The sequence below is a fragment of the Watersipora subatra genome, chromosome 1, assembly GCF_963576615.1.
Source record: "Watersipora subatra chromosome 1, tzWatSuba1.1, whole genome shotgun sequence".
NCBI lineage: Eukaryota > Metazoa > Bryozoa > Gymnolaemata > Cheilostomatida > Watersiporidae > Watersipora > Watersipora subatra.
Genome location: NC_088708.1, coordinates 2,096,713 through 2,115,604, shown reverse-complemented (window position 1 = coordinate 2,115,604; position 18,892 = coordinate 2,096,713). Strand labels below are relative to the sequence as shown.

Genomic DNA, 18,892 nt, shown 5'->3' with positions numbered 1-18,892 from the left:
CAAATCAGTTCGCATTTGTCTCTCTATCTCTTCCATTTTTGGTATGGAAAACTTTGCCTCTTCTACATCCTCTACACTTTTAGTCAAGTTTGATATTATTTATTAAAGTAGATGACTATGAACTGATCTTTTCAAAGTTTGATATTTTGCAAAGTTTGTTATGAAAAATGTATTTGTTGATGAAAAGGACTACATCCTGTTTATTGTCTGACCTATGTTTCATAAAATATATGCACAGCTTCACCTACATGTATGGCAACCAAACTTATATCAGACTACTGATATATATTTAATCTTGGTAGGTTGAGTAGGCATTGTATTGTACTTTGGTGCTTTTATTCAAAATATTTAAGTTTCAAAACATGTCTGTGATTGGACTGCATCTTCTAATGCAAGCATGTCCATGGTTTCCCTCACTTGTACACAGGATTATTTCGATGAATTTAGTAGCCTAACCAAATAGAGAGATAGTTAGGTTTTAGATTGTTTCTAGAGCATTTTTCTCTATGCAAACTTTGCGTGTGCTGGTATCTTAAACAAAGCTGTGTCAGTGTTTTACCATTTCCTAAGAAAATCAAATATACCAAAAATTATCCTGAATGTATTTTATTAGCGTGAAGTAGGTTATTCTTTTACAACTAATGCGGAAGAAATAATTTTTAAATAGGCCTTTTGTGGAACCTTTGCAACACAAATGACAAGGAGTAGGTATGACAAGTTGTGCCCTATGACGAGTAGTAGGTCTGACAAGTTGTGTTTAATGACAAGCAGTAGGTATGACAAGTTGTGTTTAATGACAAGCAGTAGGTATGACAAGTTGTGTTTAATGACAAGCAGTAGGTATGACCAGTTGTGCCCTATGACAATCAGTAGGTATGACAAGTTGTGCCCTATGACAATCAGTAGGTATGACAAGTTGTGTTTAATGACAAGCAGTAGGTATGACAAGTTGTGTTTAATGACAATCTGTAGGTATGACAAGTTGTGCCCCATGACAAGTAGTAGGTATGACAAGTTGTGTTTAATGACAAGGAGTAGGTCTGACAAGTTGTGTTTAATGACAGTCAGTAGGTATGACAAGGTGTGTTTAATGACAATCAGTAGGTATGATAAGTTATGCCCTATGACAAGCAGTAGGTATGACAAGTTGTGCCCTATGACAAATAGTAGGTATGACAAATTGTGTTTAATGACAATCTGTAGGTATGACAAGTTGTGTTTAATAACAAGTAGTAGGTATGACAAGTTGTGCCCTATGACAATCAGTAGGTATGACAAGTTGTGTTTAATGACAAGTAGTAGGTATGACAAGTTGTGTTTAATGACAAGTAGTAGGCATGACAAGTTGTGCCCTATGACAAGTAGTAGGTATGACAAGTTCTGTTTAATGACAAGCAGTAGGTATGACAAGTTGTGCCCTATGACAAGTAGCAGATCTGACAAGTTGTGTTTAATGACAAGTAGTAGGTATGACAAGTTGTGCTCTATGACAAGTAGTAGGTCTGACAAGTTGTGTTTAATGACAAGTAGTAGGTATGACAAGTTGTGTTTAATGACAATCTGTAGGTATGACAAGTTGTGTTTAATGACAAGTAGTAGGTATGACAAGTTGTGTTTAGTGACAATCAGTAGGTATGACAAGTTGTGTTTAATGACAAGCAGTAGGTATGACAAGTTGTGTTTAATGGCAAGTAGTAGGTATGACAAGTTGTGCCCTATGTCAAGTAGTAGGTATGACAAGTTGTGTTTTCACAAGTAGTAGGTATGACAAGTTGTGTTTAATGACAAGTAGTAGGTCTGACAAGTCGTGTTTAATGACAATCAGTAGGTATGACAAGTTGTGCCCTATAACAATCAGTAGGTATGACAAGTTGTGCCCTATGACAATCAGTAGGTATGACAAGTTGTGTTTAATGATGAGCTATAATATTGTAACTCACAATGTGTGATACATCTAAAACATTTTGACAACAATCCACAGCATGTCATTGCGGCATATGACAGGCTGACTTAGCAAGCTGTGGCCATTATCAAGCTATGATATAGCTTCTCTGAGACAAAGTGTGACTGGTATTTGCTAGCCTATAGGCCTTGATAATGATAATTATTCTCATTACTACTAGCAATCACATCTTTTATGGCTCCTGCTAGTCCAAGAAACAAGTTTTTTTCATGATCCTTTTGTTTATTCACTCAGTACCTTAGAAAATTGCTATACAAGGGCTATGCAATGGGTTTGGTTGTTTTACAGAAGTCAGAAATCGAATTGTAGAAACATGCTTTTTGACTGCATCAAGGGATTAACTTAACGCATATGCGCAAGCTGAGGTACTGAGCTGATAGATGGCTGAGGTACTGAGCTGATAGATGGCTGAGGTACTGAGCTGATAGATGGCTGAGGTTACTCCTCGTCTTTTGCGCTAATCAATAGAAATTAAATTAAAGGTTGCATGCATGACTGATGCAAATTTATCCATTTGCAAAAATGTCTGCTAAGGACAACTTACGGTAGCTGTAATCGATAAATACGCTTACAAGTTTTTTTAATTAACATTTTATACTGCAACTATTGGCCGTGCCAAGTTCTTGCCTGCGCAGCTAAGAGTCCTAGTTGGCTAACAAACCTTTATTGCTAATCAAGTTGGCTGCTCAATTTTAGTGGCTGCATATCATAGGGGAATACACCTGTCTGCATTCCTATCCTCCATCATTATAACAACATTCTAAAAATAGACTTACAAGTCATATGTTTTAATTATCTTCATTTTTTTCCAAACCCTTTAAATAGGCCTAATATACAAGTGGATTATGTGTAATTTTTAACAGGGCTAGAGCTGAATAAATCTAGATTGGTCATTTTAAAAATTATATTGAGGATTCATGAAAGCTTGCAAAATTTTTCAGAGATGAGATAACTCCTTTTGCATGTTTAGGAAGAAAAAACTGAAAGGTGGCACTATCGTGTATCCAACCTAGATAGACATCTGATTCCAACATCTCATACCCAATCAGTTACATTCAGACATGAACATGCAACAGGAAGTTAGTGTGCTTTTAAAATTGTCCATATACTATCACGGCTGTTATTTACATTGCAAATGTGCCCACAAGAGAGTCGCTCGCTCGCATTGTGCCTCATTTCCTGTTAGCTTGGGTGTTTGTGATACAAGCTGGAGATGGAGGCAGCAAATGGTCACACTCTTCTTGATTGGCTGAATGCATAAGATCTTGTTCACTTGTTTCAAAGACATATGTACGTGAATGTTGTGTGAAAAGGTAAAGCAGTGACCAATAGGAATAACTCATGCATTTGGCAACAAGAATTTAACTTCTATTTGCATAACCGGGATGAACACTGAACAGATGCCAGAATCAGTTATAACAGTGTAAAATCAGCTCTCAGTGACTGGTGTCTGTTACAACACTAAATAAATAAGAATGATAATATAATTAATAAGAGCAGGGTTAGCGAGGTGAGCAGAGTGGCAGCACTATTACACCCGTCATGTTCGCACGTAGTCAGGCATCCACGCATCATTGTTCCATCAAATGAAATAGATCGGATCCATCCGCAGTGATCAAGGGCTCCAATCTCGACGTCCTTAGTGATTCCTCCACGATCTAGTGTGCAGTCCCGCACGAACACCGTATAGTTGTCTGTAATCATATATTGAGTTACATACTTTTTTGGTTTTTGATACATAAACCTCTTGTTTGTTTTTGTAAATGGTCCTACTGTAACGTAAGTTTGGTAATTGCGAAATAGGTTCACTCAGGGTTGTTTCAATAGGATGTATTTGTTTATAGTATACGATGGCTAATATACAAGACTCGTGGTGGACGGCACGTACACAACTTAGTTGGCTAGGCGATTGGATGCGTGGAGAGTTCTGACCCCTGCGCATAGGCTGAAGTAACTTTGTTAACCGCGTCTCAATAACCAGAGTGTTTTGCTTGAAAGTATTGAAAATAATCCATTTCACCTCGGAATACTTCTACTCTGTAGTTATATAGAAATCTTATAAACACAATTAGGCCAATAATAAAGTTTGCGTATTAACAAAGCTTTGCTGGTCAATTGAGTGCATGTTTGGAGCTGATGAGAACATAAGAGCTCTCAGAGAAGCCTATGCAATTTTAATCTCACGCTGCCTACGCTAACACCACACCGATAATAATTAGGCTTCCTCTTAAGCCTTGCAGAGTGAAGTTTCTTCGTTTCTCGCCTGCCTCTAGTGTTTTGTTGCCATTGGAGCCAGCTAGTTAGCACACATGTGAGATAGCCAGGGACTGATAACTGCTTACGCAAATTTTCATGCTTGTACGCCAAACACTCAATTTCATGCATTTAAAGATCCCCGTAGAGAAGGTCATCAGTCGAATTCTACGGGCTTCTGTTTATACACCAGCCTTGCATATCTTCTAGTCTGAGAGCGATTGGTTGGTTAAACGCTCTCCCCTGTGATCTCTACGGGCCCCGCGCATGATCTCAGTCTGGGCTAATCTTGCTCAAATTGAAGGTGAATAGGTGCCATTTGTGACTCTCCAGTAAAGAGCATACGAGTGAATAATATTTTGGTTTCACTGTTTCGGAGAGAAAATGAATCTCTCAACTAACAGTTTTATATTTCCAGAACATTCCAGAGATGTCCCGAAAAATCCCAAAAGCCTCTCATTGCAACATTGACATAAGGTGTTGTGTAGACAGCTTTTTGACGTTCTAGCAATGTTGTGAGAAATATGTTGCTGGAATGTTCAGCAAATGATCTCACACAACATTCCCACAACATTGGGCAAATGTTATGTTATATTTCACAAGAATTTTTTCCATAATGTTGCCTCAAAAATATTAGCTAACATTCCAGGAATGTTACGCGTAGAACATAAATGAGATGTAAATGTGTAGACACTTTCAAACATTCTGATAGGTCATAGAATGTTCCTGTTACGAACCGAGTACCCACATCTTTCCCACAAACATAACCTTCCCACAACATTTCTTCCTCAAGCTAAACTGTTGGTAAATGCTCAAATGGTAGTATGATATATAACAAAAAAATTATGCAAAACACAATCAAAAGCCAGCAATAAAAATCACACGGGAAAGGTATATGACAATCACACGGGAAAGGTATATGACAATCGCACGGGAAGGTATATGACAATCACACGGAAAGGTATATGACAATCACACGGGAAAGGTATATGACAATCGCACGGGAAGGTATATGACAATCACACGGGAAGGTATATGACAATCACACGGGAAGGTATATGACAATCACACGGGAAGGTATATGACAATCACACGGGAAAGGTATATGACAATCGCACGGGAAGGTATATGACAATCACACGGAAAAGGTATATGACAATCGCGCGGTAGAACAAACACACTGTTATGGTAAACACGTTCAATTGTGACTTAGTCATTATCGCGATGTTTATAATGAAGGGCGAAAATTGAAATTTGTAATGACTTGTTTACATGAATCATTTAAAATTAACTTAATTTGTCTACATTATTTTGCTTGTTTCTATATTTGTTAAAAATTTGTTTTTAATTTGCTTCATTCCATCTAATTTTAAATAATTTTTCATTATTAGAGGACAACAGCTTCACAAAAATAGATCATACGTTTCTGACAAAAGTAGCAAAACTAAAGTTAACTTATTTCTTAAAGATTTGTAGCCATTGTATTTATTGAACTATCGAGGAAAATTCTAAAAGAGCCAGTTAACTAGCAAGAGTAAAATGATGCAATAAAAACGTTATGAAACAAAATTATTAAGGAAAACATTGTCAGAACATTGTTGTAACGTTCATTTGAGAGTAGAAATGATGACACACCATAATGTTCCCTTTACATTGTAAGTCAATGTTATATAGACAGATAAGCTCAAACATTCCGAAATACCTTTTATAGAACATCGCTGGGACATTCAATAACAATGCTTTCTATCAACTTAATGATAACGTTAGCAAAGTTTATTCCTGTAACATTCTATCAAATGTTACAGGAATAAACTTTATAAATATTGTCGTAACATTCTATAGAATATTACAATAATATTTTTACACAGCACTCTGCAAAATGGTCTTGCAACATTGTTGTAACATAAAACAATAATGATCGCCAGATAATGTTTGTAGAACATTATGAAAATGTTTGCCTGGAATGCTATTTTACGCGTAATGTTACAGAATGTCTCAGTGATGTCTTTGTTAGTTAGACTGATAAGAAAGTTAGTATGGCAATGCAAAGACTTTTATGGTCAAAATCATTATTTCAGCTGGTTGAATTTTATATTTGAAGCTCGGTATCACTTCTCTCACATCTACCATAAAAAGCACCTTCATATACTGTATTTGAATCGGCACATAACAAACAGTTGTAATATTGTTTGTAAATCATGAGCTGACAAACCTACAAACACTTTGTATCCTAAAGTCGTATCCTTCGGTCGTACAGAAAAAGTAAAACTTTCTAGATGAGTAAGTTCTTACGATGATAATGCACTCGCTCTTCCACCTCAATCTTGAACACGGCCTTTATCCGTTAAAAATTTAAAAGTGGATTAGCAATTGAAAAGTTGATTAGAAATTGAAAAGTGGATTAGCTGTTTAAATGTTGACGAGTAATTTAAAAGTGTATTAGTAATTAAAAAGCAGATTAACAATTATAAAATATGAGTAAATCACAATTTATCAAAAGTTATAATTAAACTGTGAGCCACTGTGTGCATCAGAAGACTTTAAAATCTGCAATTTTAAAATAGACTACACTCAAAATTTGTTTTGCTACAAATACATCTTACACAAGTTATGCATTTAATAAAGTAGTGAGTTAAGAATGCCGTAGAGCTCTTTGTAATTTCAATATCACTGGAACCTTTTATCACAGTAGAAATTTGAGCGAAATTCTTGCATCTCTTTTGTGGCCACTCAGCAAACCCCAGCGCTATGTAGAAAGTAAACCCACATTACCTCTGTGTATTAGTTTAATTCAACATGTCTGATGTGTAGTCATTTGTACTACCATTGAACAAGTTTTCAACGTCTTTCGCTGCTCCGCCCGTAGTACATTAAAAAGTTCTCAGAGTTTCAAAATTCGAGCCTGTGACTGGCTCTTGCTTGCCTCTCTCTAATTTGATAGTTTTGTTCAGCTGTGGGCTGCTCACTTGTCAGTCAGGAGTAGTACGCAGTCTTTTAAATGAACTGAGTCTGGTCATGAAGATTTGCATGCTCCAAAGCCACCTTCACTCTATTGTTTCTTTGTTTGTTAAAGAGAAGCGAGACTTGTGGTAAAATCATCTAAGCACATGATAAAACAATAGAAATTTACCGAGATTGCCCGGAGTCAGTACTAGATGAAAACTGGTCAGTCGGAGCAACAGAGCAGTTTATGACAGTCACTTAGTGTAGCAAACATAGTTGCCATTTATGATGGTATAGAATATTTTTCGTTGACCAAAATTTATAGGTTCGCAGTCAATAGTTATAAGTGATTACCTTTGGTTTGTTTATAGTAAATAGCTCTAACCCCTATAATTTCTGCAACAAAAAACTTATCAGTTTAATGTAAAAGGTTTGTCACTAAAATACCACCTCGGTAAAAATTTGTTGTTATAATGCGTCTACCATGATTGTTAATTCACCCAAGCGCTGTAAATGACTGTGTCATTTTACGTATACCGACGAAGTGAAGACTCAGTTGTACCTCTGACCTTTGGTTGCTTTTAGTTTGAGGCATGTGGTTGCAGGAAAAGTTCCAAGGATGTCGCCTCCCTTGGCAGCAAAGCAACTGGACTGATAGAGGTCTGGGTGTGAGTTGAATGTGTCCTCACATCTTGGGTTGGACCCGTTGATTGATTGGCACATGTAACATCCGATCCCGTCTACCTCTATAATAGAGAATGATAGAGAATGATAGACATGTAACACCCAAGTCTTTTTACTTCAGAAATAGTGTGGGACATCTTTACCTCTGTAACAGCGTGTGGAACATGTAACACCAACTTCTTTACCTATATAGCGGAGTTTGGGACGTGTAACATCAACCCCTCTATCGTTATAACAGAAAGTGTGGGACATGTAACGGCAACCTCTCTACCTCTGTTATAGAGTGTGGAACATGTAACACCAACCTCTCTGCCTCTATAACAGAGAGTGTGGGACATGTAACACCAACCTCTCTACCTCTATAACAGAGAGTGTGGAACATGTAACACCAACCTCTCTACCTCTATAACAGAGAGTGTGGAACATGTAACACCAACTTCTCTACCTCTATAACAGAGAGTGTGGAACATGTAACACCAACCACTCTTACTGTACTCATTTATAGCGACTTCATGGCACTTCTGCCAGCTAACATTTAGCAACAGCTTACCCCTGTTCTACAGGGCTATTAGCAATGTAGATAAACTTCCTCAAAGCTTATAGCTCAACCAAAGTCACAACAACTCCAAAATTTGCTATCATCCATAATTATATTTAGTATCTATGTTTTATTGTTTTAAACTGCCATCCTTAGGAACAACCGGTGTCTATGAAGCAAGACAACAGCATGGCCTGCAGTGAAAGGAACTTGAAAAAAGCAAAATGCAAAAAGTTCTGTTATAAATAATAACAACTCACCTAAGATAAAATAGCTGACGAATCCTAAAAGGAAAGGCCATACTGCCTGCAGCATGATTTACAGTGCTGCCTTATAGTATGAGAAGCGAACTACATGTAAGCCAAGACAAGGCGGTACATAAGAAAGTGTTACTCGCGTATCGAATGCCACAAAGTGATGTTAGGTTTTCGGACAGAAATAGTTATTGATTGGACGTCTTATGCACTTGCTGGCTATTGTTGAGTCGGAGAAGATGACGATACACACTATGATAATCACTTGAAAGATGCCCTGCAGTCGGGTAATGATCGATAGCCGCTGCTTTAATTGACAATAGCAGTGTTCCTGTTGGCATTTCGATTGGTCTACAGACATTACCTAGTATAGCTCACACACCCTCATCTATGTATAAGACAGGAGGTTATACATAAAAATACGTTTTAAAAAAAGATTAGAAGAATTTAGAAAGTCAAGCCATAAAAGAAAAACTGAGAATGTGACAGTTGCACCTAGCTTGGCTGTTCTTTGCTAATAGACTAAGAGTTGAATACAACTAGGATTTTAGAGCGTAAGATCTATAATTTATAAGATTCCAGGCTATAATCTTCTATTTTCTCAAGGGCAGCAACAGTTGTCCGATACTAAGTCTACCCAGAAGCTTGCAGTGCACTGTTCACCATCATGTTGCTATTATAGTATTGGTCTACTGATGAAGTCTTCCATGTTGTTCATCCACCATCTACATCTGGTTGCAATTTAATGTCAACATTTTTATACTTTATAAACTCTTCATTGCAGCTCGATAAACATTGCTAACCTAAGCCATTGAATTCTACAGAAATTCACTCACTTAATTCTCACAAGTTTTCAAATGCTTGCCTGTGATAAGTTGAAATAGCTGTTGACCTTAGATCAAGAACAGTAAAGAAAGGACATAATTTGGAGTCATGCATTCCATTTTAGTTAATTAAATTAAAATTGTGTTAATGTGGACAGAGTGTAAATAACAAGAATGATTACAAAAAATGTCTGCAGCATTTACTGGCAAGAATGTGAAAGAAGGCAGTTATTCTAATTATGCATATTGCTCTGCGCCCTTCATTTCTATATTTTATACGAACAACGTCATTTATATGAACAACGTGATTTTATATGAGCAACGTCAATTCTATATTTTATTAAAGCAGTTTGTTGGCAGCTATAAGGCAGCGCTGTTTAGACTATCAAGAGGGGGTATAAAATGAACTACAGTCTACCTCTTGCTGGTTTAGATGAGGCTTTAAAATCTGTGAAAGCCTTATAGAATTATAGAATTCATTTCTCACAAAAGCCTATTTTAAATTATTAATTACTAGTACATCGGTAGTCTGTTGTGCCGTGGGAAATCGTCAGGTGTGCCCATAAAGAACAAGGATGTGCGCAACGAGTCTGATGTACTGTTAGGAAAATAATTAGACTAGGTGTAAGAGTGTCCGTCTAATAAACTGAATGTTATGAATTCGAATCCTGTACGGTGCTGTCTTTGTTCCCATCCTCCAATCGTGGCTACGGACTCGGTCTACACTCGGTCTACACTTGGTCCACACTCAGTCTACACTCGGTCTACACTCAGCCCACACTCGATCTACACTCGGTCTATACTCAACCCACACTCGGTCCACACTCGGTCTACACTCGGTCTACACTCGGTCTATACTCAATCCACACTCGGTCCACACTCGGTCTACACTCGGTCTACACTCGGTCCACACTCGGTCTACACTCGACCTACACTCGGTCCACACTCGGGCCACACTCGGCCTACACTTGGTCCACACTCGGCCTACACTCGGTCCACACTCGGTTTACGGATGGATTGACTGACGGACGTTTAATCCATTCGTCGACTGCGCCTGTCTACTCGGGTACAGTCCCATCGACTGCGCCAGTCCGCGACTGTGTGCAACCTACTCTGTAGATGGCTCAGTAAGGCGCAGTCGGGCAGTTACTAGTCGCCTAGTTGTGTTGTTACTATTCCCCCAGTTACCTAGCATCAAGCGGTGTTTTTATGGCTCATCGATAGATTTATGACTGCTGACATTTGTGAGCTGGAGAGTCTACTTCTTCAGCTCACAAGCCACTTTCCTCGATAAAAGTTAATATTTCATCATATCTAGGTTTACGTTATCAATTTAGCGCAACAAAATATGTAACAACAAATATGCACAGTGTTTTTATTCCTTTTATGTTATTTGTTTACGTTTATGTTGCTTGTTTAATAATTCTATATTGTTGTTCTATTCTATATTATATTTAATATTCTGTATTGCTAGGAAACGATCAATTACTTTTTATCCGGTTAGTGTCAGGTTGTGCAAAGTATACACAATTGTATAACTTCGATGCATACTGAGGATATGTTATGAGTGTAGCTGGCAATCCTCACAGGGGGCAATGAGGAATAACTAAATGTATGTACAGGGATAATGAGCCTTCTCAAATGTTCTTGTTGTTCAATGGAAGCCAAGCGCTGCATCTTGAGGAATATTACCTGTCACTACTAATAACAGCTGAACACTAATTATTCCACTACTCGCTGCTGCTTAAACAGATGTAATTGGCCATAATGTCAGCTATATTTCTAAAAGGCCTTTAGTTAAAACAGTTTGGGAACGAATGAAGATTTCCAAGCTAGTAATAATAGATTTTATGCCGCTATATGCTCCGTATGGTGCTCAAACAGGTTTATGAATGACGAATCAATACAAATCACTTCTTTATTCACGAATAATAAATGTTTATATTTACAGAATTAATTATCTTTGTGTAAGAAAGATCGTTAAAAACAATTCCTTTCCAGAAGGTCAGCTCAGTCGATTAAATGCAACAAAATTTCTATATATCTGTAGACTGTATAATCTGTTTAAAAAAACATGAAATTATAACTTCTGTTGACAATAAATCTATTAAATAAAATACAAAGTGAATATCTGGTGCATATGATGCACATGATGCACACTGTGCCCATGGTGATACAAACTCTAATTCATAGACACTGTCTTTCAGATGTTTTCAGTGAATGATTTCCTGTGAACTCTTTGATGAAAAATGCAAATAAGGATGAGGGAGTAACTTCAAAGTTGCTTCTCTTTCCATCAATTTTCATATAGGCTTATAGACTGAGAGGACAACAATAAGAGGCTAGCCTGTGCTCTGTAAAAGTCAGCCTACATAACAAGTGAATGAAAAAGTAGTAACAAATGGTTCAGTAAAACCTTGACTTGTGTTCAAAAGATCAACTCATCTTTAGTGTGATGGCAGTAAACCGCTGCTAGAGCTGATTATTGTCGTAGTATATGACATTTTGCGACAAAACTTATTTAAAAAGTGCTCATTGCAACTGCAGTGGTTGTAGAATCTGATCATCAACTATTTTTATATAATTTTTATTTGACTTTAATATATTTGCAGCGATGCTATAGTTATTTATAAAATGTTAAAAAAAAAACTTTATTTTATGATAATCACTAGATATTTGTTTTGGGGTGTCCACTGAATCGGTCAACCCTTATAACATAGTATTCTTGAACACCCTGCATAGCATCTAATTTTTTGGTTCAATTCATGCAACCTCCAAGTTTGTACCCTCTCTTCTTCAGTGGATATGCCTATGTTATATTTAAGTTGGTTTGGCATACTGGAAGCCGTCTAATTCAGCCTCATCTAAGTTATCTCATCAAATATCAAATTAGTCAAATATTGGAGTTGGCAGAACTTGCTCTATGGTCTCGTTAAACGAGCAGATAATTCTCATAAAGTTCATTACGGATCCACTTTGAAATCTCATTTGGCCTGAATCCAGGCATGTTGGCCGCTAAACTGGACACTCATCGCTAGCTATCTACTAAATTTATACAAACCTACTGGAGGAAATAAGAAAGTGTTGGCTTGTTTTAGGTAAAGGTTGGGGCTGCTATAGAAACTATGTACAACATACTGTCAATGAAAATGAGTTGTGATGTTTCATTAGTGCCAGCTGTGTTATTAAAACCATAGTATACATTTCATTGCAGTATGAAGATTCATAGTATAGATGAAGGTTGGAAGTGTATTTGCGATAAAATGGACTGGGTATTGACCTAAACAGTCATGATAAAAAAATAAAGCAGGGTAAGAAAACTCTCACAAATTGAGATAAATCAATAAAATTTCTTCTGTCACAGAGTTAAAGCACAATGTAAAATCTGAACACGTTATTAAACAGAGCCTTGTGTTTAGTTTTATTTTATGAAATTTTATGATCACTTATATAATTTGTTAACAGTGGAGCTTTTTTGAATCAGTAAAATGATATTGAAGATGTTAATGAGACATTGTGACTCATCAATTCACTGTTTACTATTTGTAGTGGTTCAGGTGTCCGATTCATTTGTCTTCTTGGTATTCGCAGCGTTGTCTGCCCACATTCTAGAAGGATTAGTATTGATAAATCTTGAAAAACCTTTCACATTGTAAACCAAGACTGTTACTTTTCACTTGAAGTAGTTAGAACGATTTTATTCTGTGAAAGAGAATTAAAAAGAAAATCTAAAACTTCATTCCACTGTGCAGGAACCTTATTAAGATAGGTTACAGCCATTCCTATCTATGACTTACTATTGTTTGATGTTTTCAGCGCAATAAAATTACAATCAAAAAATATTCATAACTCTTCATACCATGAGTTAATTTATATTATACGCTCAGGTGTTCAGCCAAAATTATTTACATATATAAGAAACTAGCTGTGCTACCCGGTGTTGCCCGAGTATTAAAAATCAGCTTATAAACGATGAGAAGTAATGAGAGTTGCCTGTCATTTGCTACTAACCTGGCAGATTGCCGATGGAAAATTTTAGTAAGTTAACTAATGACAATCACTTACTTATGCAATCATCTTGCGTGGTATGCAAAACTGTTGGGTATGTGCTCCCATATAGCGACTTATATCGATGAGCCAGCAACTCATTCTCTGTGGTCTATTGGGTAGGGCATTGGACTGACAAATGGTAGGGTCTGAGATCAAATCTTATTTAGTACGGACTCTTTATTCCAAAATTTTAATAACTATAGCCGGAATTCAGTTACACGACATACAACATACAGACATACAGACATACAGACAGACATACAGACATACAGACAGACATACATACAGACATACAGACAGACAGACATACATACAGACAGACAGACATACAGACATACATACAGACATACATACATACAGACATACATACGTACGTACAGACGTACGTACAGACGTACGTACAGACGTACGTACAGACGTACGTACAGACGTACGTACAGACGTACGTACAGACGTACGTACAGACGTACGTACAGACGTACGTACAGACGTACGTACAGACGTACGTACAGACGTACGTACAGACGTACAGACGTACGTACAGACGTACAGACGTACGTACAGACGTACAGACGTACGTACAGACGTACAGACGTACGTACAGACGTACAGACGTACGTACAGACGTACAGACGTACGTACAGACGTACAGACGTACGTACAGACGTACAGACGTACGTACAGACGTACAGACGTACAGACGTACGTACAGACGTATGTACAGACGTACGTACAGACGTACGTACAGACGTACGTACAGACGTACGTACAGACGTACGTACAGACGTACGTACAGACGTACGTACAGACGTACGTACAGACGTACGTACAGACGTACGTACAGACGTACGTACAGACGTACGTACAGACGTACGTACAGACGTACAGACGTACAGACGTACAGACGTACAGACGTACAGACGTACAGACGTACAGACGTACAGACGTACAGACGTACAGACGTACAGACATAAAATGTACTTTGAGAAATACGTATATATGTATAAATACACAGATGTGTTACAAGAGAAGGTTGCAGAGGTACAGTTTTTCATACTGCTAGCCAAGGTAATAATGTAAGATTTTTCCTACAAAGTGTAATCAGTTGACATCGCCTACAATTATTCTCATCAGCAAGCAGCGTGACTTGATCATAACTTTTATCATAAAACTGAAATAGAAACAAATAAAAAGATCTAATAAAACCAGAAAAAATATTTAATTGTCTATCGGCAAGCTTTGGAAAATATCATATTAATCAAAGATGTTTTCATAAAGCGCCTTCTAAGCAAGCGCACAAATGTAAGCAATCATTAGGAAGCCGACGTAATTAGGAAGATGTAAAGAGGAAAAGGCGCAAAATAAAAAACCAAAATTGATAAGTAAAAATATTTAGTTTAAGAAAGGAGGGTATGTTACTGTAAGATAGATTATGAGATACACACTCTAAACTTGTATCAGTATGTAGAGAAGGAAGATATGTTACTGTAAGATAGACTATGAGATACACACTCTAAACTTGTATCAGTATGTAGAGAAGGAAGATATGTTACTGTAAGATAGATTATGAGATACACACTCTAAACATGTATCAGTATGTAGAGAAGGAAGATATGTTACTGTATGATACACTATGAGATACACACTCTAAACATGTATCAGTATGTAGAGAAGGAAGATATGTTACTGTAAGATAGATTATGAGATACACACTCTAAACATGTATCAGTATGTAGAGAAGGAAGATATGTTACTGTATGATACACTATGAGATACACACTCTAAACATGTATCAGTATGTAGAGAAGGAAGATATGTTACTGTAAGATAGACTATGAGATACACACTCTAAACATGTATCAGTATGTAGAGAAGGAAGATATGTTACTGTATGATACACTATGAGATACACACTCTAAACATGTATCAGTATGTAGAGAAGGAAGATATGTTACTGTAAGATAGACTATGAGATACCCACTCTAAACATGTATCAGTATGTAGAGAAGGAAGATATGTTACTGTATGATACACTATGAGATACACACTCTAAACATGTATCAGTATGTAGAGAAGGATGATATGTTACTGTAAGATACACTATGAGATACACACTCTAAACATGTATCAGTATGTAGAGAAGGAAGATATGTTACTGTATGATAGATTATGAGATACACACTCTAAACATGTATCAGTATGTAGAGAAGGAAGATATGTTACTGTATGATAGATTATGAGATACAGACTCTAAACATGTATCAGTATGTAGATAAGGAAGATATGTTACTGTAAGATAGACTATGAGATACACACTCTAAACTTGTATCAGTATGTAGAGAAGAAAGATATATGACTGTAAGATGGACTATGAAATATGCCGTTTAAATACAGGCTGATGATTTCTGTACCATTCATTAAAAATATGAACTATAATTATTAAATTACCTGTTTAGGAAATGGAAGCCTTAACAACCAAAGACACTCTATGAGTGTCTTTGGTTTTTAAGATATGATATGTTATTATAGGTTTCTACTATACAGACATATAACTGTAATAGGTCAAATGTTGTTACTTCACTTGTGACCATTGGATTAGAATATAGAAGTTTAATTGTCAGAAAAATTGTGGAAATTGCTTCATTAGCATGACCAGAGGATAAGTATACGCTGACTTTATCTAAGTAGACTCCGTAGGCTGTGCAAGTGTCATACTACAATTCTACTAGACAATACTTTCAATTTTAATTAGCGCTGTATACCTGTAGTTCTTTGCAGTTGGCTTGATTTTGATGAGACCTTTAAAATCTCGACTTATATAACATGTACGCATATAAAATGTGCTCCATCCCGTGATCTACTCAGCCTATTTCAAGTAGGAACTAGTTTCACCCCACTGTACAGACTGTTACTATTTTTATCAGTATAAATGTATGCATAAAAAGGGAATACGTGTACACCTAGAAAGGAAATACATGTATACATACAATTGGAATACATGTATACATAGAAAGGGAATACATGTATACATAGAAAGGTAATACATGTATACATACAATTGCAATACATGTATACATAGAAAGGAAATACATGTATACATAGAAAGGGAATACATGTATACATAGAAAGGGAATACATGTATACATAGAAAGGGAATACATGTATACATAAAAAGGAAATACATGTATATATAGAAAGGGAATACATGTATATTAAAAACACTGTTAACAAGACCAACTGTTAACAAGACCAACTGTTAACAAGACCAACTGTTAACAAGACCAACTGTTAACAAGACCAACTGTTAACAAGACCAACTGTTAACAAGACCAACTATTAACAAGACCAATAAGCCTTTTGTATATAATTAGGCTATTCATCTTTCCATAACCTTCAATTCAGGAATAAACCGCCCGCTTGGGTCTCATTGAAAATTTGAGAGCTGCCCTCTATCCCCCTACAAATATAATTTTAATATCCTCACAAAGCTACAGGCCATATGCAATACATTTTGATAAATTACTTGATAAAAAGTTACTCGAGTAATTTTATTTTTCCAGTAATAACTTTGCTACCAGCGAAGCGGCCACTCGCATGCCGGAAGAACTCCCATCTATACCTGGTAATGTCACAGCTGAACAACAATATATCGTGTTACTCATTGTCATTTCAGGAACGAGAAACTTTCCTCGTGAGGTTTCCTTCACTTCTTTTACAGTCACATAACTGACATCTTCATCATCTGTAGTATACATCTGTAAACAGTGATAGGCTAGATGTACCCGCTTGAATAAAAGGTTTAAACTGTACATATAACTAAATGAAATAACAGAAATAAAGGGAAATCACTGAAGGGGCAATTTTAAGGGAAATATTCTGGGTTGTGGTGATGTCATCATTTTTGGAATAAAAGTAAAATAATTTGATAAGTGGCTGGCACACAGAGAAGACACTAAAACTATATTATTAACTACTCGCTATAACAGCCAATCATGGACTTCCCGATCTACAGAACAATTCTGAAGGAGTACGTTGCAATCAGGTGCGTCTGCTACAATATATTCCGTTACCATCAGAGGGCCGAGCATTCTTCATCCGTTTACATTTCATAAACACTCTTTAGGCACAAACAGTCTTGCAATGGCCTCCTTTTAAACACTGTATTTATAGTCCAATGTTAGGCTTTGTATCTCACTCCATGTTTTATTTCAAACTATCTCTAGATTGGGTTATACAAGTACTGGCCATGCTTCATGCGGATGTTTACATGCACCAAAATAATCGCTGCAAAAAGCCAGCAAAAAGCAAACTTTACTTACTTTCTTTTTTACTGTCACACATTTGCAAACAATTGCTGTTCTAAAGATACTGTTGTATGATATTGGCGGTAGAACCAAACAAACTCTGGTTAGCTGTTTATGTTTGCAGATGTCTATGTCTGAACACAGCTTGATTTACCTCAGTAGTGTATATCTGTAACAGAGTACATATCCTTATACTCTGTTAGGCTTGATTTACCTCAGTAGTGTATATCTGTAACAGAATACAAATCCTTATACTCTGTTAGGCTTGATTTACTTCAGTAGTGTATATCTGTAACAGAGTACATATCCTTGTACTCTGTTAGGCTTGATTTACCTCAGTAGTTTATATCTGTGACAGAGTACATATCCCTATACTCTGTTGGGCTTGATTTACCTGAGTAGTCTATATCTGTAACAGAGTACATATCCTTATACTCCGTTAGGCTTGATTTACCTCAGTAGTGTATATCTGTGACAGAGTAAATATCCCTATACTCTGTTAGGCTTGATTTATTTCAGTAGTGTATATCTGTAACGGAGTACATATCATTATACTCTGTTAGGCTTGATTTACCTCAGTAGTGTATATCTGTAACAGAATACATATCCTTATACTCTGTTAGGAACATATAGAAATAGTCAAACTATATAACTAGCAGTTTGTAAAATGTTGATGAGCTCAGAGTCTGTTGTAACTTGCCTACTGCATTACTTTGGTTATAGCTGCTTCCCACATTCTTAGACTCTCTGACGGTTTAACAAAACATGTTCATTGTCTCTAGTCGTTCTCGCTATAGACAAACAAACACTGATTTTATGACATTACATAACTCAAACTCTATCATTTGCAGGCTGCAATCAATAAATGGGGCAAACTATGCCCAACATGCAGCGGTTTTGAATGGATCAGCCGAGGATTTATGCGGCCAGCGGGGCAGGTGGGATGCGAAGGAGATCAGTTTTATAAACAAATGTGTCAGATCTCTTGACCGCATGAGTATGTGTTATTAATCTTAAGAACAAGTTTTACAAGGCATCAGCTATTTATTTAATCACATGTGCACCACATTTCGCACATG

At 36.7% G+C, this 18,892-nt stretch overlaps 2 protein-coding genes across 2 annotated transcripts; both read right to left on the bottom strand.

The window, feature by feature from the left end:
* Nucleotides 1-547: 547 nt before the first annotated feature.
* LOC137385828 (uncharacterized) lies at nucleotides 548-3,129 on the bottom strand. The gene is made up of 4 exons (XM_068072400.1): nucleotides 3,109-3,129; nucleotides 1,426-1,560; nucleotides 1,030-1,197; nucleotides 548-565 (listed from the first exon to the last, which is right to left on the bottom strand). The coding sequence occupies exons 1-4, from the start codon at nucleotides 3,127-3,129 to the stop codon at nucleotides 548-550; spliced, it is 342 nt and encodes a 113-aa protein (XP_067928501.1).
* A 189-nt stretch (nucleotides 3,130-3,318) lies between these two features.
* LOC137385315 (UPAR/Ly6 domain-containing protein bou-like) lies at nucleotides 3,319-8,842 on the bottom strand. The gene is made up of 3 exons (XM_068071755.1): nucleotides 8,642-8,842; nucleotides 7,729-7,905; nucleotides 3,319-3,657 (listed from the first exon to the last, which is right to left on the bottom strand). Exons 1-3 carry the CDS (start codon nucleotides 8,694-8,696, stop codon nucleotides 3,425-3,427), a joined length of 465 nt encoding a protein of 154 aa, XP_067927856.1. The 5' UTR covers nucleotides 8,697-8,842; the 3' UTR covers nucleotides 3,319-3,424.
* Between the last annotated feature and the right edge of the window lie 10,050 nt (nucleotides 8,843-18,892).

Excerpts from the sequence above, each read along its gene's own strand:
- LOC137385315 (XM_068071755.1), bottom strand. The coding sequence starts at position 8,696 with ATGCTGCAGGCAGTATGGCCTTTCCTTTTAGGATTCGTCAGCTATTTT. Across the intron at positions 7,906-8,641 it reads CGTCAGCTATTTTATCTTAG|AGGTAGACGGGATCGGATGT; the intron begins GTGAGTTGTTAT and ends TCTCTATTATAG. Across the intron at positions 3,658-7,728 it reads CAAACTAAAAGCAACCAAAG|ACAACTATACGGTGTTCGTG; the intron begins GTCAGAGGTACA and ends ATATGATTACAG.
- LOC137385828 (XM_068072400.1), bottom strand. The coding sequence starts at position 3,129 with ATGCGAGCGAGCGACTCTCTT. Across the intron at positions 1,561-3,108 it reads TGCGAGCGAGCGACTCTCTT|ATTGTCATTAAACACAACTT; the intron begins GTGGGCACATTT and ends TCATACCTACAG. Across the intron at positions 1,198-1,425 it reads ACTTGTCAGATCTGCTACTT|ATTGTCATTAAACACAATTT; the intron begins GTCATAGGGCAC and ends TCATACCTACAG.